General features: G+C 53.5%; 2 protein-coding genes across 7 annotated transcripts; both read right to left on the bottom strand.

Annotated features, from left to right (window-relative positions):
* Positions 1 to 6,538: 6,538 nt before the first annotated feature.
* Positions 6,539 to 15,843, bottom strand: Dyrk1b (dual specificity tyrosine phosphorylation regulated kinase 1B). 6 transcript variants are annotated; one of them, XM_029541757.1, is made up of 12 exons: positions 14,902 to 15,133; positions 13,681 to 13,844; positions 12,841 to 12,960; positions 12,554 to 12,742; positions 12,110 to 12,257; positions 10,724 to 11,010; positions 10,039 to 10,185; positions 9,818 to 9,958; positions 9,504 to 9,539; positions 9,224 to 9,419; positions 8,783 to 8,889; positions 6,539 to 8,699 (listed from the first exon to the last, which is right to left on the bottom strand). In XM_029541757.1, exons 1-12 carry the CDS (start codon positions 14,978 to 14,980, stop codon positions 8,328 to 8,330), a joined length of 1,986 nt encoding a protein of 661 aa, XP_029397617.1. In that variant the 5' UTR covers positions 14,981 to 15,133; the 3' UTR covers positions 6,539 to 8,327. The 6 variants fall into 6 exon arrangements, with proteins under 6 accessions (XP_029397617.1, XP_021046475.1, XP_021046449.1 ...); XM_021190807.1 differs by lacking the exon at positions 14,902 to 15,133 and adding an exon at positions 15,672 to 15,843 and having other exon boundaries at positions 7,954 to 8,699; XM_021190816.2 differs by lacking the exons at positions 9,504 to 9,539; positions 14,902 to 15,133 and adding an exon at positions 15,672 to 15,829.
* Positions 15,844 to 16,041: 198 nt separating this feature from the next.
* On the bottom strand, positions 16,042 to 25,758 carry Fbl (fibrillarin). The gene is made up of 9 exons (XM_021202528.1): positions 25,650 to 25,758; positions 20,791 to 20,973; positions 20,585 to 20,692; positions 20,402 to 20,496; positions 19,442 to 19,612; positions 17,941 to 18,073; positions 16,883 to 16,995; positions 16,266 to 16,411; positions 16,042 to 16,178 (listed from the first exon to the last, which is right to left on the bottom strand). Exons 1-9 carry the CDS (start codon positions 25,657 to 25,659, stop codon positions 16,154 to 16,156), a joined length of 984 nt encoding a protein of 327 aa, XP_021058187.1. The 5' UTR covers positions 25,660 to 25,758; the 3' UTR covers positions 16,042 to 16,153.
* Positions 25,759 to 25,963: the final 205 nt, after the last annotated feature.

Genomic DNA, 25,963 nt, shown 5'->3' with positions numbered 1-25,963 from the left:
GGGCCAACCCGACCATGACAGACACAGAGGCAGACCTCCTTCCCCTCCCACTCTATAGGGCCTTTGCAGGAATGAACAGATTCCTGGAGATTTGTTCCCTTGTGGCTATACACTGTGGAGCTTCTTAGTTAATGGTTTCCCACAGGGTTTAACAGGGCTGAAAACAGGGGTTGGGAGTGGGAGGACGGCAATGGGTGAGGCAGAGTGACAGAAGGGAGATGCAAGCCCCTGTGGACAGTCTGGGTGAGCTGGTGACCACTCAAGGGTCACTCTGAGAGAGGGCAGGGTGAGGCAGCATACAGAGCTGAGAGCCCAAGGACTACCAGGGGCAGAGGGTGTTTCACAAGCCTTGGGACAAGGAGGAGATGAGGAGACATACCAGCACAGGTAGGAAACAAGACTGTGATTTTGAGACTGCCAGAAGTTGAGGCAAGCAAGGAGAGCTCCCAGACAGTAAGTAAATGGGGAAAACACTGGGACTTGCTAGATGCTGTGTCTGGGGCCAGCAGAATGGCAGGCAGTCTGGCTGCAGAGAGAAGTGCTTTGCATGCAGGCCTGGCCATGCTGCTGGCTTCTGCCAAGATGACCAGACAAGAACGAAGAGGACACAAAGGAGCTTGCTGGCCATCTAGAAGGTCCAAAGGGAGCAGGAATCTGTGCGGCTCCTGGGTACTGACCTGAGTCAGAAGCGTGAAGAGAGGAGGCTCCAGGTGAGGGATGCCCTAAGCAGCACCAGCGAGGACAGGAGGCAGTGGCACACCCATGCCTAGACCTGAGTCTAATAACACTGTCCTCCAGTAGACGGGATCAGAGCTGCCTGGAAAAAAGCCCATGAACCTGTGACATGGTGCAGGGGCACAGAGAAAATTCAAACAGAGGAAAACCAGGGAGGATGCAGGAGTCTGCCTGGAGGGCAACAGCAGCTTGGACAAAACAGTCACAGCAACACTGGGTTAGACAGCTAGGAGATGGACACCTTGAGCTCATGCCAACCGACACAGCCGTTACAGAAATAAACTAACAAAAGAAAATACAACAATTCTTATTAGAATGCCACAGGCCAGAGCCACTGGTGAGGAGTGCCAGCAGTGGTGACACTCAGAGGCAGGGGACACTGTCACAGCCCCAGTGTCCTCTGAGTCTGCTAATTACTGTGTATTATGCCCAGAGGGGCATGTATTGGAAGCTTCATCTTCACTGTAGTGATGTCACTGGGGTGCTCTCTGACACCTTCTTAGGAGACTCCAGTTAGTCTCCATGAGCATTATGAAAAGCAAGCCTGGCCCTTCCTCACTGTCTGGCTGCCTGTCTTACTGCTGACCCCTTCCAGACATGGCGGCATCTACCTCAAGTCGTGACCACAGTGGGGCTGCTTTGCCTTGGGCTTTCAGTTCCAGAACTGAGCTCTCTTCTTTTTTTTGGGGGGGGGGGAGGGGGTGTTCGAGACAGGGTTTCTCTGTGTAGCCCTGGCTGTCCTGGAACTCACTCTGTAGACCAGGCTGGCCTCGAACTCAGAAATCCGCCTGCCTCTGCCTCCCGAGTGCTGGGATTAAAGGNGTGCGTCACCACGCCCGGCTAGCTCTCTTCTTTATACATGTCCCAGTCTCAGGTATTTTGCTATAGTAACAGAAAGCAGATTATTGTGCTGTAGTGGTTTTAACACATGGACACAAATCGTCGTGACAGTTTTCTTTTTAGGAATTAGAGCTTAGTGTCCCTGTGAGTGTGAGGTGAAGTGTGTGACCACTTCTTACAGAAAGTCAGTGGAAGTAGACACACTAATCCTACAGCTGGGGAAACCTGTAGACGCCCTGAATGAAAGGCCAAGGTCAACTACCTTGGTAGTCTTTCCAGCTTTACATTCCCTATCCAATCCTGAGGAAATGCCTAACAAACGCAGAGTGGCACTGACTGCTGACTGCCACCACTCAAGACTGCCCTGGAGAAGGCAAGGCTGGAGGGATCACCCTGGAGTGGGGCTGATGATCAATGCAGTATGGCCCTGGAGCCAGAGCTGGAACAGAAAAAGCATGTTCAGAGGCAAATGGGAGCAGGCGCAGATGTCCTAGCTTTGGTGGGTATGTCCTAGAAGCTAGGGGAGCTGGGCACATCTGGGTACAGCTTCTGCACGATCTCTGACACTTTTCTACAAACCTAAAATTACTCAATGGACAGTTTCTTCCCTACTGACTGGGCTTCAGTGGTTCCCAGCCACCATCTAACTCATGTACGCCTCACTCTCATCTCCTATCTCAGATACCTTGGACTGGGCCAGGCATGGCCTCCAAGTTCCCATAGTCCTTTGCAACCTAAAGATCTTGCCATCATGACTCACTCAAGCCTGTTTGCCATCTCAGCCTTGACCACTGTCTGTAGGCAGCCTGCCTTCCTACTGGCTCGTGTGTTTGGTGAAGGCAGAGGCCGACCACTATGTCTGGTTCGCAGGAACATGTGGGAAGAAATACTCCTGACCTAACTGTGAACCTTTCTCAGCTCAGAGCCTGCTAGACTACATTCTACAGGGATGCCCACCACTTCTCAGATCCACACACATAAGAGAACCCCCCCCCCCCCCCCCCAAAAAAAAACCCAACCAAACAAAAAGAAACAACAACAAAAAACCCAGGTCCAAATCTCTGACCAACTGTCAGTACACTGTGATTGAGACTTGGGGGGATCACAGAGCCCTTTGCAGTAGATACACATCAGCCACTGCAGTAGATACACATCAGCCACTGCAGTAGATACACATCAGCCACTGCAGACCTGTATTCCTGGCCCTTGCAATTCAACCCTGGCTAGCTTTAGTGGAACCATGAGTAGAAGAGTGGCGGGGAGCAAGGCAGGAAGGCCACACAGAGCTGGGGCATGAGTTCCCCAGAGCAGCTAGCCCCCCAAGGGCAGCTTGCCCCCTGAACACAAAGAGGAAGCAGTGGGTGCTGAGGCAGGGGCCAGCCTCAGTCTAGCAGCCAGAGAGTTAGGCGCTGTCCCAGGTTCGGACTCAGTTTTACTCCCTGGAGGGCCTTCTCTTGCTTTCAAAGCTCAGGAACAACCAAGAAGAGGTAGGGAGTCCTGAATTCAACACTGCTCAGACCCAGTAACCTCCACACTAGTCATCCCACTCAGAGATTACTGTGGCTTTCCAGTCCTGGGCTCCATCTTCCCCTTCTGTGGTCTCACAGGGATTTCACAGTAGCAATATGGTGACCATTGTCAAATGTGCCTATGCCTGCTGCTCTTTCCCATTCACAGGCCAGTATCAGGCTGCTATGGGCTTCTCTCACCTTTCACCTTCCAACCCACACCTAACTGACACCTCTTCTGCTACCACTAAGGCCAAACCACACGCATCAACACCGGCTGGACTACCCACTGAGTGCTTCTAACCTCTGCCCACATGGCTGCCAGAGAGCCCAGTGCTCAAAGAGGCTGATGCCTTCCATATTATTGAGTGCCAGAGTCAAGCCCTTATGACATCTCCTCATGCATCTTGTCCTGTCCTCTTCACTCTGGTCCAATTTCCATTCTTTCTAGCATGCCTTGAGGCCTTTGAACTGGCTTTCTTTTCCTGGCGGGGATGTCTTTCCTTAAGAATACATGGTTTCAAACCAGGCATGGTGGTGCACACCTTTAATCCCAGCACTCGGGAGGCAGAGGCAGGTGGATTTCTGAGTTCGAGGCCAGCCTGGTCTACAGAGTGAGTTCCAGGACATCCAGGACAGCCAGGGCTATACAGAGAAACCCTGTCTTGAAAAAAAAAAGACCACATGGTTTCCTTCCCTTTGGCCTACTTATTTGTTTTCCTCAAAGATCCTTCCTTATAGAGCTCTCCTGTCTCCAGCCCTCCGAGTCTCAGTGTCCATGGCTCTTCGCTAACACTCCTCTTGCCCCTGGGAGGCAGGCTTTGGAACGGCAGGGCACTTGTCTGCCGCTGTAGTACAGGCATCCCCCAACAGTGCTCACAAAATGGCACTGCGATCGGAAGAATCAACAAGGAGCGAACAGGAGCAACAGTTCACTAGGACATCATGGCTTCCCCGTAACAAGAATCCCAATTTAACTTGGCTCTACAACAACCTGCTGGATCCCATGAGCAAGTCAGAAGCAAACTGACTCCATGGCATTACGACGGCACTCCAAGGACGGGCTGCTTTTCCCATCTTGCCAAGGGAAGAGCCTACAACTACTCTCCTAGAAGTACTGCCGCTCACCCGCCCACCTCCCCCTCAACACCTATAAAGACCTTAGTGCTGACAGATGCCACGTTGATAGTAATGACTGAGTACTTGGGACTTACTATGGGTAAGGTACCTTGCAATGCTTTAATGCCTTGAGTTTTCATCTGTAGGATGGGTATGACAACAGTATTAGTTATGAGGATTCAATTAGCTATCACATAATATTACACAATCTTACCATTGTATGATTTTAAAAATACTGCCTTATTTTGGTTAGCTATTATTGAGAAGCAAATCACCCTAAACAGTGTAATAAAATCACAGTTGTTTATTTCATGATTCTGGAATATGGACAAGGCCCAGGGGAGTAGCCTGAGAAGGACTCAGGTCTCCGCTCCAGGGATAGTGTTGGCTAAGTTATAAGCTCCACCATGCCACGCACAGACCTGGCACAGCTGAGATAGCTAGGGCAGATGCTGGACCTCTATAAAGAGACCAGGGAGCCGGGCGTGGTAGCACACGCCTTTAATCCCAGCACTTGGGAGGCAGAGGCAGGCAGATCTCTGAGTTCGAGGCCAGTCTGGTCTACAGAGTGAGTTCCAGGACAGACAGAACTTCACAGAGAAACCCTGTCTCAGAAAAACCAAAAAGACAAAGAAATCAGGGCACCAGGAGTGACAGAGGAGGCTGTCAGACCTGTTAAGGCCACTTGGCTCAGTGTCCTTGTGTTGATCACATCTCTGGCCCAGTCATCACTCAAGAGGAAGAGATCCTCATCTTGAGCAGAAACACCAGACAATAGGGACTGTCTTTAAGTGCAGCCACTGTAAGACCCATCAGGGGTACCTTTAAAAATATACAACTGGGGCTGGATAGATGGCTTAGTGGTTAGGAGCACTGGCTGCTCTTCCATAGAACCTGGATCTGGGTTCAGTTCCCAGCACCCACAGAGCAGTCTGCAAGTATCCCTAACTCCAGGTCCAGGGGAATCCCATGCCCTCTTCTGACTTCTGAGGACACAAGGCATGAACATGGCAAAATATGCATGCACAGAAATCTAAAATGAACAAAATGGCAACACAGCTAACCTTACACTCTGTCCCACTGATTAAAATTCTGCTGCAACTCTCCATACATGGGGCGAGGTAGGGCGGGGTTGGGTATGGGACAACATGGGGATGGGGATGAGGGAGAACACGGGGATGGGGGGATAGACGGACACACAGGGTGGACAAGGTATGGCCCCGTGTTCCTCAATAGCCTCTGGGTGCCAATCATCACATGCATAGCATCCACACTTCCGTCTGAATAGAGCTGATGCTAACCCTATGGTCTGGACAGGCTTCGTAGGAGCCAGATTAGAAACTCCTAATCCAGACTTCAGTGCTCTTGACCCCAGTCACTCTCCATTGCTGTGCCACCTGACGGACTCCACCTTAAGACTCAAGTCTTTCATCTTTCAAGGCAGCGCAACTATCCTTTCTTCTCTGCTGTGTTCCCACACTGTTCACTACTGGAGCACTCAGCAACATTCACTATTCAGAAGGGGATGTGGGACGCCCCAGGAGACTGGGATCAGGGTCTATGCTCTGAAAGCACTCATCTGACAGTGAGCCTGGGGGGTTACATGTTCTTCAAAGTGGGAGATAAAGCATAGAGTGACCCAAATACTTGCTTCCAAGAAGTTCAAGGCCTCCCAGATGGGGAGACAGTTGACAAGATAAAATCTTAACATGTGCCACGCAATGACTGATACAAGGAAAAAGTTAAAAGGAAGAATGATCAGGGATGTTAGAAGTATAATTCAGAAGAGCGGTCAGGCAGTGAGTCTGGGCTGTTTAGAGATAAATGATCCAGGCACAGAATACCACGTGCAAAGGCTGAGCGCAGCGCGGCTGGAGCAGAGTGAGAGTCAACTGATTCAGACAGGTGATGAGGGCAGATGGTGAAGATCCGGTGGTCATGGAAAGAACGGACTTTTACCCTGAGTGAGATGGGGTCCAGAGGGGTTCTCAGCAAGGAGGGAAAATAGGTGCTCAGAGTCTCTTTGGTTACATGGAGATGGTGAGGGCAGAAGACCAAGGAGGACGCCACAGACTTTCACCTGCCTGAACTTCTCAGAGTACCCTGGAAACACCAATGAGTTATCAGGTAGTCAGTCAGCCTGGAGCTGGGCATTGGTTCTCAACCGCAGTGTAGATGACACCCCATGCCCATTTCACAGTCCTCACAGTCCTGCTCATGCCTCCAGGCTCAAATACACCTTATTCAATTGACGACTAGATGTTCTCTCTCTCTCTCTCTCTCTCTCTCTCTCTCTCTCTCCCACACACACACACACACACACACACACACACACACACACACACACACACACACACACACACACACACACACGCACATGCACACGCACAGTAACCTGAGCCTACTTCCTAATTGTGTGACCTTAGAAAAGTAACTTCTATTTGCCCACATTATCCCCAAATTTGGAAAGGTCACTGCAGCTCCTGTCTTCTAAAGCTGTCCATTCCGACCCTTTTTCCTAGGAGGCTGAGCATGCAGAGTACTTGCCTAGCATCTGGGGTTTCTTGGATTCCATCCCCAGCACCAAGAGAACACATAAAAACAGAACACCAACCCTAACCCTGTTAGTGGGGATGCGGTGCTCTATGTATTGCAGCCCTCCCTCCCCTCCCCTGCTTGTTTCCGTCTCTTCCTTCACCTCAGATATCTGGAAACCACCTGCCTTTTCCTGGCCTTCTCAACACCCTCCATCCCTGGCCGTCACATCTGAGGCCACTCTTGCCTAGAGGCCTGCCACAAGCCACCTTTTCCTGGCAACATACTTCCATGTTGTGGCAAAGCTGGGCTGTGCACCCTCCTCTCACGGTGTCTCAGTCCCTGTGAAAAAGTCCAGCTCTCTGGATAACAAAAGATGTCTGTAAATCTTAAACGGCATTCTCAAAACGACCACTGCCATCAGCTTCCCACAACAGGCAGGCTCTTGCTCACCAGAGTTCTACACGGAGCTTCCACTGCTTGGCCCTGCAGGGCTGGCTGACTGCACTCTCTCTCCCTACTCCTGTGCACCAGCACCATCCAATCAACCCGGACTACGGACCTCCAACATCTAAGCCGTCATGCCCTACAGCTCACTGAGCACCAGTCCCCAGCCGTGTGTGCAGAGACTTCTGGGCTCTGTAGTTCCCAAGAAAAGTGAGCAAAGAGCTGGCCTTGTAGAACTCCATCTCCCAGGAATCACCACACCCTCCCTTGTGGGAGAAAGCTGGTTCCAAATTGCCATGGAAACAAAAAATCACTTACCTGGAGGTCAGGGAGCGTCTTTTTGCTCGAGAATTTCAATACTCGAAATGATTGCAGTGGGGCCGGACACGGGTTGGGTAAAATCTGTACCCACTGTCTGTCTGCTCCCCCGATGGTACCTAAGAAGGCCTGCTGAATATACCCACAACCTACCGAATGCCTGCCTGACAGAAAGGGAAAAAAAAAAAAAAAAAAAGCCACTTCTGCGTGGACTCTGTGGAAGCCCTGACCGATGACCATCACATTTCCTAGCAATAGGCCAGGATTCTTGTATCCAGGCCTCTCAGCCCACCAATCTCCTGCTGCCCCATGCCTGCACCAAGAACTATGATGTCCCCAGGAGGGACACACCCATACCCACACCACAAAGCACCCCTCCCCCACACAGCCTTCCCCACCATGCCTCTGAGGGTCAGGGGAGGGAGCCAAGGCCCTGCAAACGCTCAGGCAGGCATGTGAGAAAGCTTTTTACTGGGGGGTACAGCGAGGAGGAGCAAGGCCATCTCCCCCTACCTGCCCCCACCCCCTCCTAGGGCCCTGGGTAAGGGGGAATCTCCCCTCTACCAGACCACCACTGTCTTTGGTACAATAAATAGAAAACAAGGGGGGAGGGGAGAAAGAGGGGCCAAGGGTCCAGTCTTAGTGGGGAGGGTGCGGCCAAACTCCTCTCCCTTGACCCCCTGCCCTGGGCCCCAGTCAGTGCAGGCCTCACCCACCCCAGCTGGGTAGCAGCAAGTCCAGTCAAGGGGAGAGATGAGGATGGGAGCCCAGGGCCCCCAGATGGGGGGGTATGGCTTCAGGAGGGGCCCCAGGGAGGGGGCAGGGTCATGAGCTGGCTGCTGTGCTCTGGGGTACACCATGGAGACCCAGGCGAGGCCCCAGAGTGGCAGGGTCATCAGGGGGTGGGAGAGGTGGTCGACCTCCTGTCATCCGAGTCCGGAGGGCTGAGGCAGCCGGGTGCTGGGGGGCAGGTGCTGGAGGAGGTGGAGAGCAGTCTGGAGGGCTGCCCACCAGGCTCACATCCATCAACTCTGGGGGTGGTGGTGATGTCGGTGATGGGGGTCGTCCAAGGCAACGGGGCAGTGGGGGTAACTGAGCCCCAGTCCCCGGCAATGTAGAGGCAGAGGTAGGGGCTTGATGTGTCTTGTGGGGCACATCACCCCCTGCCCAGGGGCGCAGAGGCTGGGAGGGTAGGACCTAAAAAGGCAAAGGGGTCATGGGCAATGAGATCAAGTCCCAGGCACCTACCAGCCTCTCCCAAAGTTTCACAGCTCCAGTACCTGGGGGCTGTTCATCTCACAGTCAGTGATGGGGGGCCCCGGGCCCCCACAATATCGGTTGCTGTATCGGTAGGCCCTGTTGTCGTTGGAGGAGCCACTGGAACCTCCTAGAAGCACCAGGAAGAAAAGAGGACATAAATAGTAAGATGGGGGCAAGTCTGTCCACCATCTAGACCCCAAGCTTAGGCTTTGAGACCAGAGCAAGTGTGAATGAAGGCTGTCAACAGTCCAAGTTTGAAATCTAGGGTCAGGGTTGCATGGGAGGGTTGAGTCAGTTCTAGGGACCGAGTCTCCTGGTCCAATTCTGAGAACCTGTTGGGTCACATAGGACCGTCCCACCCCACCTCAGAATCTGGTAGTCCCAGGGGCTCTATGACAGAGGCCCAGTGGTTAGGCCACCCAGGCTGGGCCCTGCGGTACACATGTGACATGGGCACCCACCAGAGCTGGAGATGGAGCTGGCGGTGCTAGAGGAGGGGCAGGTGTCAAGGGGCGCCGGCGAGGTGGAGGCACTGCTGCCTGCCGGGCCCGTGTTGGTGGCCTCGTCGGCCGTGCGGCGGAAGAAGCCATGCTGCAGAGCGCCCAGAGGGCTGATGCGGGCGGCGGGCTCATACTCCAGCATGCGCAGCACCAGGTCCTGGAAGCGGAGGTAGTCGGCGGGGCTGTGGCCCGGCTCCCCCGCCCGCCGGCCCCCGGGCCCGCCCGTCTGCACGCCCAGCACCTCCTGCAGCCGCCGTGTCCCAGGGCCCTGGTAATCCTGGCAGGGAGGGGGTGGGAGGGGGGGCAAGAGAGTGGCCGTCAGTGGGCAGGAGGGGCAGGGAGACACACACGGGGAAACAAAGGCACAAGAAAGAGAGAGGGAGAGAAAGCTAACAAGAGTTGTGGGGTGGGAGGGTGATGGGGTGGGCAGGGGAGGAAGGAAAGGACAGACAAGGGGGAGAGGAAGACAGGGAAAGACACCGGGAAAGGGGGAGCCCCAAGTGTGAGTGAGGGGACACCCAGGGAGGGAGAAGTGGCACAGGGCAGGGGCCGCACCTTCCTGAGTTCCTTTGTCCTTCGTAGGGTCCAGCCACCCCCAGGCAGTCGCTCAAAGTACTTTCGAGCCTTGGGTGCCTGGTCCAGCATGGGTGCGGGAGGAATGCCCAACACCTCCACAATACGGCTCATCTGGTCCACCTACGGGCAGGCGGCGGTCAGGGGCGCCAGGTGGCTGGGCTCTACCCCTCCACCTCCAGCACACCCCTCCAGGGGCACACCTCATTAGAGCCACTGAAGAGAGGCTCTCCGGTGTGCATCTCCACAAGGATGCAGCCCAGGGACCACATGTCGATGGCCAGGTCATAGGGTGTACCCAGGAGCACCTCGGGTGAGCGGTAGAAGCGGCTCTGGATGTACTGGTAGATCTGGGGGAGGGGACAGTAGTCAGGGCACCAGCTCCCCTGCTGGTTCAACTGGGAGAATCAACTGAAGACAAGGCCCAGCCTGAAAACAGGATGGAACCTCTAGGTCGTGAGGTTCTGAGCAATGCTGCACAAGCCACAGTCACTGCCTCCCTCATGAGCCTCCAGTCTTCAGTGGTTTTCCTGCCTTAACCGGCTCCATTCCCAGCTGGCCCTTCCTGTTTAAGAGAAGCTGGCCAGCATGTACTGTACATGTTAGTATAACCGCAAGGCTTCAGGGCACTCTCCCTGTGAGCACATCAGCAAAGCAGCCTGAGGCTCAGATCACAACTCCACTCCTCTGAGGAGTGCCTGGCTGGCAGCTTCACCCTTTCTCTTCCTTCCTTGGGTCATCTTTGCCCCTTCACCTCCCACCACCTCTCTCCAGGTGGGCCTTCCTATGAACAATATCATCTCTTGGCCATCAGCTTCCAGGGCCAAAATGAAGCCATTCCATCCCATCCCACCAAAGCGTCAGTCCTGCCCACAGTCAGAACCGCACCCGCTGGCCAAGCTGGCAGGAGCTGCCGAAGTCCACGATCTTGATGGCGCTGCGCTTGGGGTTGCAGAGCAGGATGTTCTCAGGCTTGAGGTCGCAGTGGATGATGCTGAGCTCGGGGGTGGCCAGAAAGAGCAGAGCTGTGCAGAGCTGCTGTGCCAGCTTCCTCGTCAGGTTCAGTGAGACACCTCGAAAGTGTGTGTTGCGGAGGAGGTCGTACAGGTTGTAGGACAGCAGCTCAAACACCAGGCACAGGTGATTCCGGAACATGAAGTGCCGCTTAAGGTGTACTGTGGGCAACGGTGACAGTGGACAACAGGTTAGACACACCGATGGCAGGTGGCTTGGGACCACACAGTGACCACCTCTGGTAACCTGCAGTGAGCCCTCAGGTGTTTCTACACCAACTCAGTGGACTTCTTGCGTCCCTCACACCTTCCAGTTTTTACCAAAGGGAAGGGCTCTGCCAGCAGGAAGTAGCGAGCATGACTGTAACCCCAGCAGTTGGAAAGAGAAAAAGGAGGGTGATGAGCTCAAGGCCAGCTTGGCTTACGCAGTCAAGCCCAGAATAAAACAAAACAAAACCCCAAAGGATGGTGTAACCTAGGGTTACACTAGCATAGATTATGGGATGACCAAAGGGTGGCAGCACGCTTGCCGAGCAATCACAAGGCCCAGGGTTCAAGCCCCAGCACGGCAAAGGGAAATAGAAGGTACTCCCCCTAAAAAAGCTTCAAAACAGCTCCACATTTGCTCCACATTAGCCAACACTGAACCAGGCCTGGGGTATAGGCATGGAGACCCAGGTCTTTGTACACTGATGCACGAAGACTTTTAGCTCAAGGCTCATCTGGATATATTTAGTGAGACCCTATCTCAAAATAGTCAAGTAAAGAAAGGTCTGGAGGTGCTCTGGGGTGGGGGTGGGGGGGTTGGGGAGAGGACCTGTTTGCCTATTATACATGAAGCACTGGGCTTGATCCCCAGAATAGCAAAGCAAAACCTCCAAAAATATCACCATCACCAAACCCCCAAACTACCTAAAGAGCCTGCTCTCGTCTTTGCTGTGTCTACCCATGTGGCAAGGGATACTGGCTGTCCTCTAAAGAGTCCCTTTCCAGAGGAACTGAAGACTGGGACATATCTCAGGAGCCAGAGCTCTAGAGGCCACTGCTTCTCACATTACCAACTGTTGAGTCTACTGTGAGAGCACTGAGTGCCTCAGTCTCTCCAACATGTACACAAGGCTGCCCCGTCCCTCGCCAGCTGGGGGAGGCAGTTCACGGCAAGTGTTTGCAACCCAACCTGGCCCTCGGGTGAGCACAGCAGGAGGGAGAATCAGAGGTTGGTCTCTCTCCCGCAGGCACCCTGCACCCGCCCAGGCCTCACCGATGTAGTACTTCATCTCTGTATCATGCTGGTTCATCAGCTCCAGCAGCCGTAGCTCAATCTGGGCCTGGTTCAGGAAGGCCTTCTTGTTCTTGATGATCTTGATGGCCACCAGCTCCTGAGTCTGGTGGTCATAGGCTCTCACCACCTGTCGAGACAAGGAGAGTTACCTGGGAAGGTGGGGGGTCCACCAGCCACATCTCTCTAACAGCGCACAGCCCCACTGCTCATATCCTTATACTAAATACAAAATAGCAACAGTTCTCTTACAAGAAGTCTTGTGATTTATACTCATACAGAACTAAGGCAGAGGGAAACTACGTGGCTTGAGCGGCTGGTCCAGGACAGGACCTGCAGCAAGTGAACCACTTGGGGAGGAGGGAATGTTGGGTAAGGTTAGTGGCTGTCTGCATCCAGATACTGGATGAGTGGGGAGTCCCACACCTGGCCAAAGGAGCCTTTGCCAATAAGAGAGTCAATCTCATAGCGCTCTAGCCAGCGCTCGCCACTGCGCACAATGTAGTCGTGGTTGTCGTCGTCATAACCGTGGTTCAGGACCTTCTTCTCCTTTTTGGTGCTCGAGTCCTGGGGTGGTGCCTGTTGGGCCCGCCGCTTCTTCTTCGCATAGTATACCTGCTCAGGCAGCCAGGAAACCGGACCCTTGAGTGACCCGGGCAAGAAGCCAGGAGCCTTTACAACACCCAAACAGGGAAGTCCATTCCCCGCTTTACCTCATTGATGTGCTTGTAGGTCTTGATGAGGTCCACCGAGAGCTTTCGCAGTGGGGCTGAGGCCGCATCCCGGAAGGCCAGGGGCAGTCTCCGGGGCAGGAGCCGCACATCAGGCAGTACCTGTGGTAGAGCGGAGCAGGCACTGAGCACAAGCCTTCACCTCAACTTGTAGGGACAGAATGGGGAAGTTGACCACGCCCACGCTTCTCTAGCTCCAATCCCTGTTAAGCACAAGCATACACTGCAGGCTCCCCATTCAGCTGTTCATTATACGAAGTGAGTGATTTACCTCTGGCCTTCCATTCGGCCCCAGGTCAGCTCTTTTGCTCCATATCTGGGTGCTGACCCCTGAATCTCTGCACCTGAGACTGCTGTTTCGGGGAACCATGCCAACAAATTTCCTGTCTCTCCATGTCCTCATTCTCAAGTGAGTGTCTCTGCCCAGTTACAAAGCTGCTGGATAGCGTTGTCTCCCTGGGTCTCCTGCTCTCTGCTCACTCTCCTTTCCACCCCCTCCACATTTCTTTTAGGCCCCTTACTCCAGACCTCTTCCTCGTTGTGAACACTCAGACCTGTGTTCCTGTTTGCTCTGTGCCAGTGACAGTTCTGACCCCAAGACACACATTACACTTCAAAACCATGCTGTGAGAGGGCAGGCCATGGAGAAGCTCAAGGATTCCGTTCTCAGCAGGAATGAGGGTGGACTCTTCAAAGTCCAACCACTTGAAGCTCTTCCAGTACTGTGAGGCCTCCAAAATCCCCAGAGATCCTCCAACAATCATGCTCTTGTCTGGAGACCCTTCAATCCTCAGGCAGATGAGAAGCCAGCTGAATGCCTACCTGTGTGTGTTCCTGGGGCCCCGGAAAGCCAGAGAAAGGACCATGGCCTGGTGGGACGGCCATGGTGGGCTCAGAGGGCCGCAGGGGTGTGAGGCCTGGAGCGGGAGCCCGGCCGGGGGGCGCCTTCTCGCATCCTGTACCTCGGCTGCCACCGCCGCTGAGACCTGAGAGCAGGTAGGAAGTGGGAAGACAACATGGAACAAGAAGGCATGTAGGTCAGGGCGAGTCAGAAGAGGTGGGTGTGAGTTAGGGGCACCAGGGGGAGATAGGGAACAGGGCAGAGCACCAGCACCAGGTAGCCATGTACAAACAGAAAGGGTAGCAAGTGGGTTAGCACCGCCATGTCTCTCAACAAATGAGGAGCCGAATAAATGAATGAGCTATCACATCCAGAGATGTAAAATGGAGCAATCAGAGCCAGACAGGGGTGGGAGAGAGTGGGTACAAGGCCAGGGCAGGAAGGATAGAAAGAGGCCAGGAATTAGGAGAGCAAAAGAAGGCAGAAACCGTGTAGAGTCTGGGCAGTAGAACTCAGTCTTTCTTTGAAATTCTGCTGGTGGCCAGCCAGAGTCCCTCAGCTAAGGCCCCGCCCTCACACGGTCTCCCCTCAACACCAAGGGCCCAATTTCAAGCCTAGCCTAGCCACTAGTCCTTTCTACTCTAAAGAACACAGCAGTCTTACGGACCTCTTAGCAAAACAAGGTTATCTGAGAACTCCCTTACATGCAAGTTACACACATCTCAACCACCACGGTGCTTTCCCCCGGGACCGCTCCCTGCTCCCTATGAGGTCTCCCGCACCAGAGATCCTTCTTCTAAGTAGTCTATATTTATCCCACTAGGATTTCCCCATTACTTCAAGACCCCTACTCCTCAGGAAAACAAGGGAGAGGTGTCATTTCTCCACATCTAAGAGTCACGGTCTTTTTCTTCCTCACCCTGGGATCCTTGCTATCTCCTCTATTTCTACGCTGGGTCATTCCACAATTGAGCCTATTCCTAGAAGGGCCTGACAGCCAAATCCCTAAATATCACACAAGACTTCACTCACTGAAAGTGTCCTTCGGAACAAAATCCCCTCCTTAGGAGCCTCCCCCTTGTCAGATCCCCTTCTTACGCTGTCTTGCCACTCCAGGTCCCCTTTATTGGGGCTTCACAGATAAGCAACCTCTTCCAGAGCCCTCCCACACTAGGACCAGCTCTTCCAGCTCCAACCCCTACCCGGGTCAGGGATGGCGCTGGGCCCACGGGGGGCTGGAGCGCGATGGGGGCCCCAATGCAGTGGGCGAGCGGCCAGCATGGCGGTGGTAGCGGCGGCGGTGATGAGGAGGTGGCCGCCTGTCCCCGGCCCGGCTAGCCTAGCCAGCCCCGCGGCGGTGAGGGCAAGCGGGACAGGCGGCCCGGTGGGTGACAACAGCAGCCGCCGCCACTGCCACCGAGGGGGAGGGGCGGGGAAAGGAGGGGACGAGGGTCAGACCAGGGCACGCGGGGGAAGGGGACAGCAGGTGGACGGGGGAGGGGCGGGTTAACCCTCGCCCTACGGCCCAGCCCCGCCCCGCGCGGCCACCCGCCCCCAGGGACCCTGGCGTCCCGCCCCCCACCCGGCAGGCCCGCCCCAGCCGGTGGAGTCCCGGCGGGCGGGGCCCAAGCGAGCCCGGCAGGCCGCACCTCCCATGGCAACAATCGCGCCATTGGTTGTTGCTGCCAAGAGCTTAACCAATTAGCACTCAGGGCAGCTGTTGCTAGGCGACAGCGAAGCGGCCAGCGCAGCCGAGCCCAAACAAAGGGCGGGAGTGGGGCCTGGCTGCCCCCTCCCCGGACCGCTCCCTCCGGCTCAGCCTCTTCTAGGAACCTGGCTACGAAGAGCCGGGCTCCGCTGCAACGGCCCGAAGCCCCCTCCTTTCCCTTGCTAAATCTCGCGGGGACGGGCAGGGCGGTTCCCGGCCTGCCCCCACGCAAGTGTGCCGCCCCGCCCGTCGTAGCACCGTTACCTGAGGGCGTGGGTAAGGGGATTCAAACTGCTCGGGGAGCCCGAGCTCAGACCTGCCCACTGGCTGAGGGTGTCCGGTGGACGCGGCGAGCCAGGGCCCCGATTACCCAGTAATGCAACCAGCAAAATGGCGACCACAACAAACCGGCCCCCCTGCCCCGGCTCCGCCCCCACACCGCTCACGTGACCTAGCAGAGCACAGTGCGCCTGCGCCTTAAGGGTGCGGAGCCGCGCACGTGCGGAGCAGCCACCAATGGAGCATGCACCATGTGACCGGATGAAACTTTCCAGGCACCACCCCTCAAGCACACAAAGTTGATCAAGGGCGCATGCGTCTCGAGGCCACTTAGCAATCAGCACCAGACAGGGAAGACGGATGAGTCTTTTAATAGAAAAACAAAAACTCCCCCGCCCCCCCAAAATCAAAAGCCACACGTGCAACAGTAGCAACACACATTTCTTCAGTCCAGACAGCTCTGAGTTTCAGTTCTTCGCCTTGGGAGGTGGCCTGTGAGGAAATCAGAGTGGGTCCAGTTGTAATAATTTTTCGCTTCCCAGGGCCACAAGGAAGGGAGAGGTCTGTGGTGGCACTCACCTGTACACACCCACAACCACAGCGTGGTCACGTTCATACGGCTCTAGCGTCAGCTGCTCCTGTGGCTTCATGTTCTCCTGCTGCATCTTCTTCACTTCAGATGCAAACACAGCCTCTGCTGACGCTGTAGAGTCAATGCAGTTGGCCTAGAAAGGAGACAAGGCTAAGTTACAGATCTGGAGACCCAGGCTTTCCAAATTTTCTAACTTCATTAAAGAAGTTTTAATTTGGCTCACATTGGAAACAGGTTGTTTCATTTATCTAAGGCAGTGTTTAAGGTCAGGAATTGTCTTCCATAGTCTGGAAGCCCAGCTGGCAAAAACAGAACAAATGTAGCAACAGGTTGGCCAGTTTTGATCATGTTGAGGATGCCTGAGAGATTTCTGTATTTAAAATTAAAATGCTTTGAAAAATGTACCTGCTGCAATTCATATTAATTCTACCCCACAATCTGTTCCAAATGCTTAACATTTATCAGTCTTTATTTCAACCATAAAGAGGACTAACAAAGAAACCAAGTCAAATAGGCTAAGGCGACATACATGCTCAGCTACAAGAGAGCAAAGCACCCACACCGTACCCTGCTGCTACTCAACCTTACAGGGCAAGACCTATACCTTAATGGAAATCACAAAGTGTCCTCCATTCCGCAGGAAGGTGTGGGCGTTCAGGGCCACAATCCGGGTTTGGTCTGGCTGGGCCACATCGGCAAAGATGACATCCACCATTGCTAAGGAAAAAAGGGACAGCGGTTACAAACAAGCCAGCAGAGAGCTTCCCAGAGCCACCCAACAGGGGCCTGTGCCCCTTTCACCACAGGGTCCTGGGACTCTCTTGCCTCCAGCCTTATTCCCCGCCACACAGCCTCCCTCTGAAGCACCCCAAAGGTGGGTCCAGAACCCGAAAGCCACACTCATCCACTCCTGTTGTAAACCAATGGTTGCCACCTACTCTGTGGCCAGCCCTGGGCTGGGCGTGGGGGACACAGAGACGAGTCAGACCCGGACCCTGCCCTCGAGATCCTCCCGGGTCTGGGGGGGGAGACAGACATGTCATCAAAAAGACAAGTAAATGTGAGCAGTCAAGACAAGTCGTGGGCAGGGCTGTCAAATGACAAGGACCAGAGGTGCACTGACAAAATGCACGGGGTGGGGGGTGGGGGAGGCAAAACCAAACCCCATAAAAACCAAACCAAACAACCAAAACCCCATTAAAAACCAAACCAAACCAAACAGTACAATGGAAAGGTAATGCTTTAAGGTAGCGTGACTTAAAGCTACAACAACAAGTGTGATGGAGTGAAAATGCCCTTTAAGGACTCGGAGAAGTGATGACAAGTACCTCTGGGAGAACTCGCACGCCCCTCTACTTTTATGCTAGACCTCTGAGGCGTTTTTAAAACACAAAGCCATTGTGCTACGCCTGCTGTGGTCAGGGCTGGGATCTCATCAGATAATGATTTTAAAACAAACCAGGGCAGCGTAAAAGAGGCTCCAAGTATTAGAGGGGAGCAGAACTGATCCTGGACACAATCTCCACCCGCAACTCCTCACACTGCTGCAGTGAAGAGGCCTGCTCCTCACTCTAGCTCCACCTAAGTCAGGCTCCATCAGCATCCTCTGGGAGACATGCAGCGGCTTCTCTTCCCTCCCCTGGCCCTCACCCCCGCCCTCACCGATAAGCATGCGGTATTTGTGTGGGTGTCGGGCATCTTCAATCACAGGAATAATGTTGGTCCTCTTCTTGGCCAAGTTGATGAGGTCACGGCCAGAGCGGTGGGAGAACTCAACTGCGTAGACCAGACCATCCTAAAAATCAACCAACATCCATGAGCACACACTGGTGCTCCAGTACAGTTGCTAACACCGGGCTTGGGCCGCTCTTGTAGCAGGTTCTCAGACCCGCAATCAAAACCCTGCTCTGAAGTAGCTATCATGTCTATAGCCAGATGAATAAATGGTCCCAGAAACTAGAAGTCATGAGCCATGGTTATTCATAAGCAGCAAAGCTTTAAGATACTAATTTATCTGACCCATGAGCCCAAGCTCCCAACACAGGTAAAAATCCAGGCATCCAGGGTAGTTAGGAACAGAGCTCACAGCATTTGCAATGGACCAGCACTTGAACTATTTCATTTTCTTCTCCAGAGGGTTAACCCCCGGCTCAGAGTTCAGGTGCCTCACTGACGCCGTACACTGTCAAACGCCTGCACTGAGGCTGAGTGCTGTCGTTTGTTTTTAGATGAAGTCTAACTCTATAGCTTAGGCTGGGATTACAAAGGTGTGTGCTTTCACTAACTAAAGTTAACAGTCTGTAATTCAGTCAAGGAGCAAGAAGCTGTCAAGTGAGACGCCCAAGAACAAGGTGCTCTCTGCACTGGGACCCTGTGCTGCCAGAGAGCCTAAGGCCGCTGTAGCTCGGTGCTGGCGAACCTGCCTAGCATCTCAAGAAGCACTAGGTCCGACACCCAACACTGGGGGGGGGGGGGGGGGGGCTAGGGCAAAACTACGATTTGGGGGACATGAATGTTTTGTCTGCGTGGAAGCCAGAGGACAATGTGAGGCAACAATCCTTCAGGAACTCTACCCATCCTTTTTTCTTTTTCCTTTCTTTCCTGTTTTTTTGAGACAGGGTTTTTGTGTAGCCCTGGCTGAGTTCTACACAGAACTCATGAGATCTGCTGCCTCTGTCTCCCCAGTGCTGAGATGAAAGGCACGCACCACCACCGCCAGGTCTATCATGTTTTTGAGACAAGGTTTTTCATGTGCTGATGGCTGGGCAGGCACCAGAGGCTGGCCTGCCACTGCACTCTTGCGCTGTTACTATGAGGGCATGCTGCCACACCTGCTTTGTTGTAAAAGTGGATTCTGAGGGTCAAAATCCTCATGGTTATGTGGCAACCAATGACTGAATCACCACTTTCAGCCCTTGGAATAAAATTTTCTACCAAAATAGTTTGGTACCTACATTCCTAGCTCTGGGTTACTTACTTTAACACTGACTACACTCTCTGGCTCACAACTAAAATCGGGAACCCAGGAGTGGTATTGAAAGAAAAGCTCTGCTTCAAGCTGTCCCTGCCACAGAATGAGGGATGAACCTGGTTCCATCAACATCATACAGTGCAGGGAAATGGCCAGGCCCAGCTCCCTCAGTCTCACCACTTGTCCACTCACCGGGCCGACAATATCAGAGACGTGGGAGACAGTGGTGCCTGAGGCTGCCCCAAGGTAGAGCACCTTGGCCCCCGGCTTGATGTGGATCTGGTCTACGCCGCCCAGGATCGCTGCTGCCAGCTTGGAGCGGAAGGGGTTCCAGGCTCTGTACTCAATTTTGTCATCTCCTTCCTGAGCCAAGAGAGATGGGGACAGAATCAGTGCTGGGTTCTTGTGCAGGACACCATTCTAGGTAACCCTAGGGTCCTCAAAAGAAACTGTGCATTCAAATCACCATGTAAGAACCAAATGCAGATGTACAGCAGGGACCAGGACAGAAGCCACCCTGCCCTCTCATGGAGGCTGCTGACTTGGGGAGGGAACAACAGAAAGTAAATACAGACGGGAAAGATGGAACTGGGCACTAGGCATACACAGGTGCTGGAACAACAGTGAATGGGACACATATCCTGCCCTGAGAGAGAAGTACTCACTGAACTAAGTACAAACCGACACAGGAGATGGTGACAGGCTATAGAGACCACGGAAGGAGAGGACATGAAACCAGAACAGAGCAAGGAGAATGAGAAAAAGAGAACACGGACCAGGAGGATGGGGGACACATTTGAACCAGACATGGAGGTGGAGAGGGAGCCACCGACACCACCCTGGGAAGAACACTCCAGGCACAGTGTGGGAGGTGAGCAAGGGGGCCGACGGCTGGCCACAGAGACAAGAATATGGGAGAGCAAGGGCTGTGGCAGTGAGGACAGCTTAGACAAGGAGGGCGATGTAACAGAGCCTCATCAGAAGGAACAGGCAGTGCCTGAACAGAGCCAGGGCACAAGGACACAGTTTAGTATGGAGCTGGAAACTGTGACACCTCTGAGGCCACAGACTCAAGAGCTTATGCATCAAGACACCCACAACAGCAAGAATACCGGACTGCAGGCAACGCTACCAGCTGGGGCCTGGACTCACTGAAATAGAGACTCTCTTCTCTCCATACACAGACTCTCCAGGGACCAGATTCTTTGTGACAAGGGCATCCTCCTTTCCGCGACAGATAAAGACACCTGGTGAAGGGAGAACAGAATGTGGCTGGGGACAGTGTAGCCACGGTCCACCTCTGGCTTCAGCCGATTCCCCGTCTGCCTCACTCACCTTCATGCCGATGCGGCTCCACCATCACATTCTTCCCTGACTGGTTTCCTCTCTTGCCTCCCCGGCCACCACCTCGACCTCGGTTGCCCCCAGACTGGAAGCCCCCACCTATAAGAGAGAGCTGCAGTAGGAGAGGGAGGCCCCCACGTCTTCCCTCCCTTCATCCTTTGAGAACCTGCTCCAACCCCCATGTCAACCTCACTCACCTCGCCCACCGCCACCTCCTCGTCCCCTGAAGCCACCACCGCCTCCGCCTCGACCTCGACCTCCACCACCAAAGCCTCCTCGTCCACCGCCAAAGCCTCCTCGTCCTCCTCGTCCACCTCCTCTACCGCCTCTGTCACCGAAGCCGCCTCTGCCACCAAAGCCGCCCCCACGGGGGCTGAAACCTGTAGCAGAAATGGAAATGGGGATCAGGGCAACGGAGCTTAAGAAGGACTCTTACCTGTCAGGTCCACAAATGTGAGAAATCAGCAAGGAGCAGGTTCTGTGCTCAGGGAAGTGTCCCCCACATCCAGAACCCACCCAATGTCCAGCAACAGAATGGACATGTAAAGGAGGAACAGCAATTAACAATGGACCTGACCTTCAGTTCTACAGCACAGGCGGATAAGTGGGAACCCCCCAGAAATGAAGAAACGAATCCCAGAAAACTAAACCCAACCAGAGTTTTCTTGAAATATCAAGTATCCCAGGCTGGCCGTGAAGTCACCACATGGATCCCGATTCTCCTGCCACCACTTGCCAAGTACCGCGTTTACAGGCCCAGCACCACAGCCTTATCAGCACAGGGCCACTGAAGGCAGAACACGCCAGGGATGAGGCAGAACGCAGATATTCTAGTTTTCTTGGTGGGACAGCGTCACACAACTCATTTTATCCCTCTTGTTAGTGAGCCCCTTATACGCATATGCTTGTTAGCAACACAACGTGCTATGCCCTCACAGTATCTTCCAGACCTCTGGATAAAAGTGCAAACCCCGAGTCTGATGCTCAGCTCTGCTCATCCGTCTCCCTGCTCTCAAGACTGCAATACCCCTCCCCGCACAGGGGAGAAATTAAGGAAATCCCCAAACTGTCCTCTTAAGGATGGGCAATGGTCTAGATGGGCGGGCTAGAGCACATCCATACCTCAGCTTGGGCTTAACCCGAGGTGGAGCAGACCACGTCTGTGACTCTAGTACTCTACAAGGTGGAGGCAGGAGACCCCAGTAGGGCTCACAGAGAGACCTTGCTTCAAAAGGAGAATGGTGGGGCTGGGGGTGCAGCTCAGTAGTAGGGTGCTCAAGGGCTTGTCCCTTACCCCCAGCTATAGAGCAAAGCAAGTGCTGTCCACAGAGCAGCGAGTGGGACTGGACCTGATGCTGTTACCTTAGCCTTTTCGTGATGGTTCCCAAAACCTTTTTGGTATTATTGGAGGTGGGACACAAAAGTTTTTCTGAGGGCAGAGACATGGCTCAGCGGTTAAGAGCACTGACTGCTCTTCCAGAGGTCCTGAGTTCAATTCCCAGCAACTACATGGTGGCTCACAACCATGGGATTGTGGTTGTAATGGGATCTGATGCCCTCTTCTGGTGTGTCTGAAGACAGCTACAGTGTGTGTGTGTATATATATCTATATATATTATATATGTATTTCTTTTTAAAAAAGTTTATCTGAAAACACAGCTTAAAGATTAGGGGTGGTTCAAAATGATCTCACTGGATGTAAACTTTCAGGTAAAAATCTGCTCAAGTTTTTGTCTCAGTCCTGTAACTATATCCCAACGACAGCTTCAAACATTTTTTGTTGTTGTGGTTTTTAAAACATTTATTGCCAGGCTGGGCGTGGTGGCGCACGCCTGTAATCCTAGCACTCGGGAGGCAGAGGCAGGCGGATTTCTGAGTTCGAGGCCAGCCTGGTCTACAGAGTGAGTTCCAGGATAGCCAGGGCTACGCAGAGAAACCCTGTCTTAAAAACAACAACAACAACAACAACAACAACAAACCAAAACCAAACAAACAAAAACACATTTATTGCCATCTTCTTTTAATTTTATGGATATTATTGTTTGCCCGCACATTTATCTGTACACAGGTGTCAGGTCCCCTGGAAGAGCAGCCGGTGCTCTTCATCTTCACTTCCTTTAGTTGTGGTTGAGTCCAGGTCTCAGTACATATCCTGACTGATCTGCAGCTCCCTAGGTAGACCAGGTCGGCTTCAAACTCGAGGACACACTATGTCTCCTCCAGGGCTGAGATCAGAGGAGTGTGCCGCCTTAACAGTACTCCCAATGGTATTCGAAACATAAACAAAAAAACAAAAACACGTTGTTCTTTTCACTTTTTGTTTGTTTGTTCTTTGTCCTTTCTAACATACTTTACTGAGGGGCTGGGCACTAGAGCTAATATGCCAGGCCCTGAGTTCAACTCCCCAGAATTTAAAAACAAATGGAAAAAAACCCTGTGCAACTTGGTATCTTTTTTTTTTTTTCTTTCTCGAGACAGGGTTTCTCTGTGTAGCCCTGGCTGTCCTGGAACTTACTTTGTAGACCAGGCTGGCCTCGAACTCAGAAATCCGCCTGCCTCTGCCCAGGCGTGCGCCACCACCGCCCAGCTTTGGTATCTATTTCTAACTAAGTTTTTGTTTGTTTGTTTTTGGGTTTTTCGAGACAGGGTTTCTCTGTGCAGCCCTGGCTGTCTTGGAACTCACTCTGTAGACCAGGCTGGCCTTGAACTCAGAAATCCGCCTGCCTCTGCCTCCCAAGTGCTGGGATCAAAGGTGTGCGCCACCACTGCCTGGCTCTAAGTTTTTTTTTTTTTAAAGAATGTTTGTTTGTTTTTGTGTTTTAAAGATTTATTTATTTATTATATGTAAGTACACCGTAGCTGTCTTCAGACACTCCAGAAGAGGGCATCAATTTTTGTTACGGATGGTTGTGAGCCACCATATGGTTGCTGGGATTTGAACTCAGGACCTTTGGAAGAGCAGTCAGTGTTCTTAACCACTGAGCCATCTCACCAGCCCCTGGCTCTAAGTTTTTAAGTTAACAAGTTTCATCTTCAAAACTCTCAGACATCCCCAGGCCCCATTTCTACCTTCCCCACCTCACCATCCACAATAAAATCAGAATTCTTTTCTTGACCACTATCCCTGAGAAGGGTGTTTTTCCTATTTTGAGTTCTTTGCAGGACCCTAATGTATAGCCTAAATGGAGGCTCATCAACCCAGGCTGCCCCCACCTGCACACAGCCGGCTGCTCCCTCTTCCCGGCTCCCGCCGGTAGGCACGGCGCTCCTTTGCCTGCCCTGCTTGGGTGTCTGATTAAGGGTAACAGACACAGCCCACTCTGCCAGCGGGCGCCCTGTCTTCTTGTCACGTCACATTTAACTGTCACTCCCATTGACACCCACAAGTTCCAAATGCACAAAAGGCTTTGTAATTATTCTGGTTACAGCATCTCCAACGCTGACACCGACAAATCAGTCAGCAAACGTCTGACGATGACTGAGACAGGGTCTCGAGCCGCACCACACATCGGTCGATCAACCTGAATCTCTGATCTCCTGTCTACCTTGAACGCGGGAAGATGGATGTTCGCCACCACACCTATCCCTATGTAGCACAGGAGAATAAAGCTATGGTCGCCTGCAAGCCAGGCAAGCACCTTACCAGCTGAGCCACATCCACAGCCCTGCTGACTCAGAGAAACCACTTGTTTTCATTCAGAAGAGAATGGCTATGCTACTGTTACTCAGGACCCTAAAGTAGCAAAGGTGTATGGGAATGATAGAAAAATCAAGAACTGTATACACAAGAGTACTTAGGAGAGGAGCCACTAGCTGGGGCTCAACCCTGGCCTGACAGAACAGGGACCCGGCAAGCTGTTGGTACCCTCATGGGGAAGGGTAGACAGCTGGGTCAACTCAGCCACATAGTATTCAGCGTGTCATCAGGATCCATTTCTGGTCCTGAGGTTTTTAGGAAAACGAACCAAAAGGACCCACTTGTCCAGACACAGTCTGCTGTTTTAGAATCTGCTTTCCTCTGGAAGTCTCCCCACCTCCAAACTAGCGGCTGCAGCACAGTTGCAATCACATGCCTGCAATCCAGCCGCTTGGAAGCCGAGTCTGAGGCTAGCCTAGGCTATTACAATAAGGTGCCATTTCAATACACAGACATGAGAAACCTTAAGTCGTGAAAACCGATCCTTCGGCAACAGTGAAAAGCTCATGCTATCACTACTAACGTAGCACAGACTGGTGTTACAAACTCATTATCTAACTGCCTCCGCTCCCCGAGTGCTAAGATTGACAACCCACAGTAACCGATCACGAAGAGAACCACGTATCCATTAAAAATTCAAGAGAGAAACGGGAACTTTCTATTGTCAAAGCCAGAACACTCGCCATCATCCACCAGACAGTGGGCTCATCAGAAAAACGCGGGAAATAGATGAGATGGATACATTTGTCAGGCCAGGCGTGGTGGCGCACGCCTTTAATCCCCGTACTCTGGAGGTAAAGGCTGGTGGGTCCCCGCCAGCCAGAGTCACGTGACAAGACGCTCTCAAAACCAACCCCTCTCACTTCCAATCACCCACCCCGCTAATAGCCGGGCTAGTAAAGTCTCTCTCACTACAGAGCAGGGACTCCCAGGTCCCCAGATCCTCTACTCCGACGTGCCTTGGGTCCCGCCCCTCCCGGAAGCGCGGCGAGCGCCGCACACCACGGAGCTGGAGATCCTCATTTACCAAGAGGGGGAGGGGGGAGCTGGGTTGAGGACCAAGGTATCGGTGACGGGAAATGACAGTGGGTGACGGCGGCAACAGGGAAGGCTTGGGGTGGGGACGGGGGGGGCTTTCCATCTGCGACCCAAGTCGGATCCCCTAAAGCAATGCTCGGAGATCCAAGCCCCAGCTCTGGGTCAGGGTCTGGAGGGCCGCAGCGGCCGGTGCGAAGCGGCAAGCCTGTAGGCCGGTCGGTGAGCCGAGCTCCGGGCCACATGCCCCCCGGGCCCGAGCAGCTGCGGTCCCCGCCCGCCGCGTCTAGAGCCCCCGACTCCTGCCCGCACCGTGGCCCTTACCTGGCTTCATTACTGCGTTCTGGTCGCGCGACTCAGGCAACCTGCGGCGTCCCCGACTCCACGAGTCTCAGGCTTTTGCACGTGGAAAGGAGCGCCTGCGCGCGGTGACGCACGGCGCGTGACGGAAGCGCGTAACCACGCCCCTCAGAGGCGCCTCCCCGTCTCCCGGAAGTCGGAGTCGGCCCCTTGGGTGGGGATTCTGCATTCTTTTCCGGCTCTGTCGGTTCTCTTCGCTCCTCACTTTTTCCCAGAGTGGCAAATTTTATCACAAATGCGCTGCGACTTTTCCTCAGACTTATGCTAGCACTCCAGGA

The sequence above is a fragment of the Mus pahari genome, chromosome 1 (genome assembly GCF_900095145.1).
Source record: "Mus pahari chromosome 1, PAHARI_EIJ_v1.1, whole genome shotgun sequence".
NCBI classification, from domain to species: Eukaryota; Metazoa; Chordata; class Mammalia; order Rodentia; family Muridae; genus Mus; species Mus pahari.
This window is presented reverse-complemented; position numbering and strand designations above follow the sequence as displayed.

What these genes read in the sequence shown, in the direction of transcription:
- Dyrk1b (XM_021190790.2), bottom strand. Translation starts at nt 14,980, where the DNA reads ATGCTGGCCGCTCGCCCACTGCATTGGGGCCCCCATCGCGCTCCAGCC. An exon ending in CAGCGCCATCCCTGACCCGG is followed by an intron (nt 13,845 to 14,901) that starts GTAGGGGTTGGA and finishes ACCTGCTCTCAG; the next exon opens with GTCTCAGCGGCGGTGGCAGC. An exon ending in GGACAAAGGAACTCAGGAAG is followed by an intron (nt 9,540 to 9,817) that starts GTGCGGCCCCTG and finishes CCTCCCTGCCAG; the next exon opens with GATTACCAGGGCCCTGGGAC.
- Fbl (XM_021202528.1), bottom strand. An exon ending in GGAGCCGCATCGGCATGAAG is followed by an intron (nt 20,497 to 20,584) that starts GTGAGTGAGGCA and finishes TCCCTTCACCAG; the next exon opens with GTGTCTTTATCTGTCGCGGA. An exon ending in ACTTTGTGATTTCCATTAAG is followed by an intron (nt 16,412 to 16,882) that starts GTATAGGTCTTG and finishes TCTCCTTTCTAG; the next exon opens with GCCAACTGCATTGACTCTAC.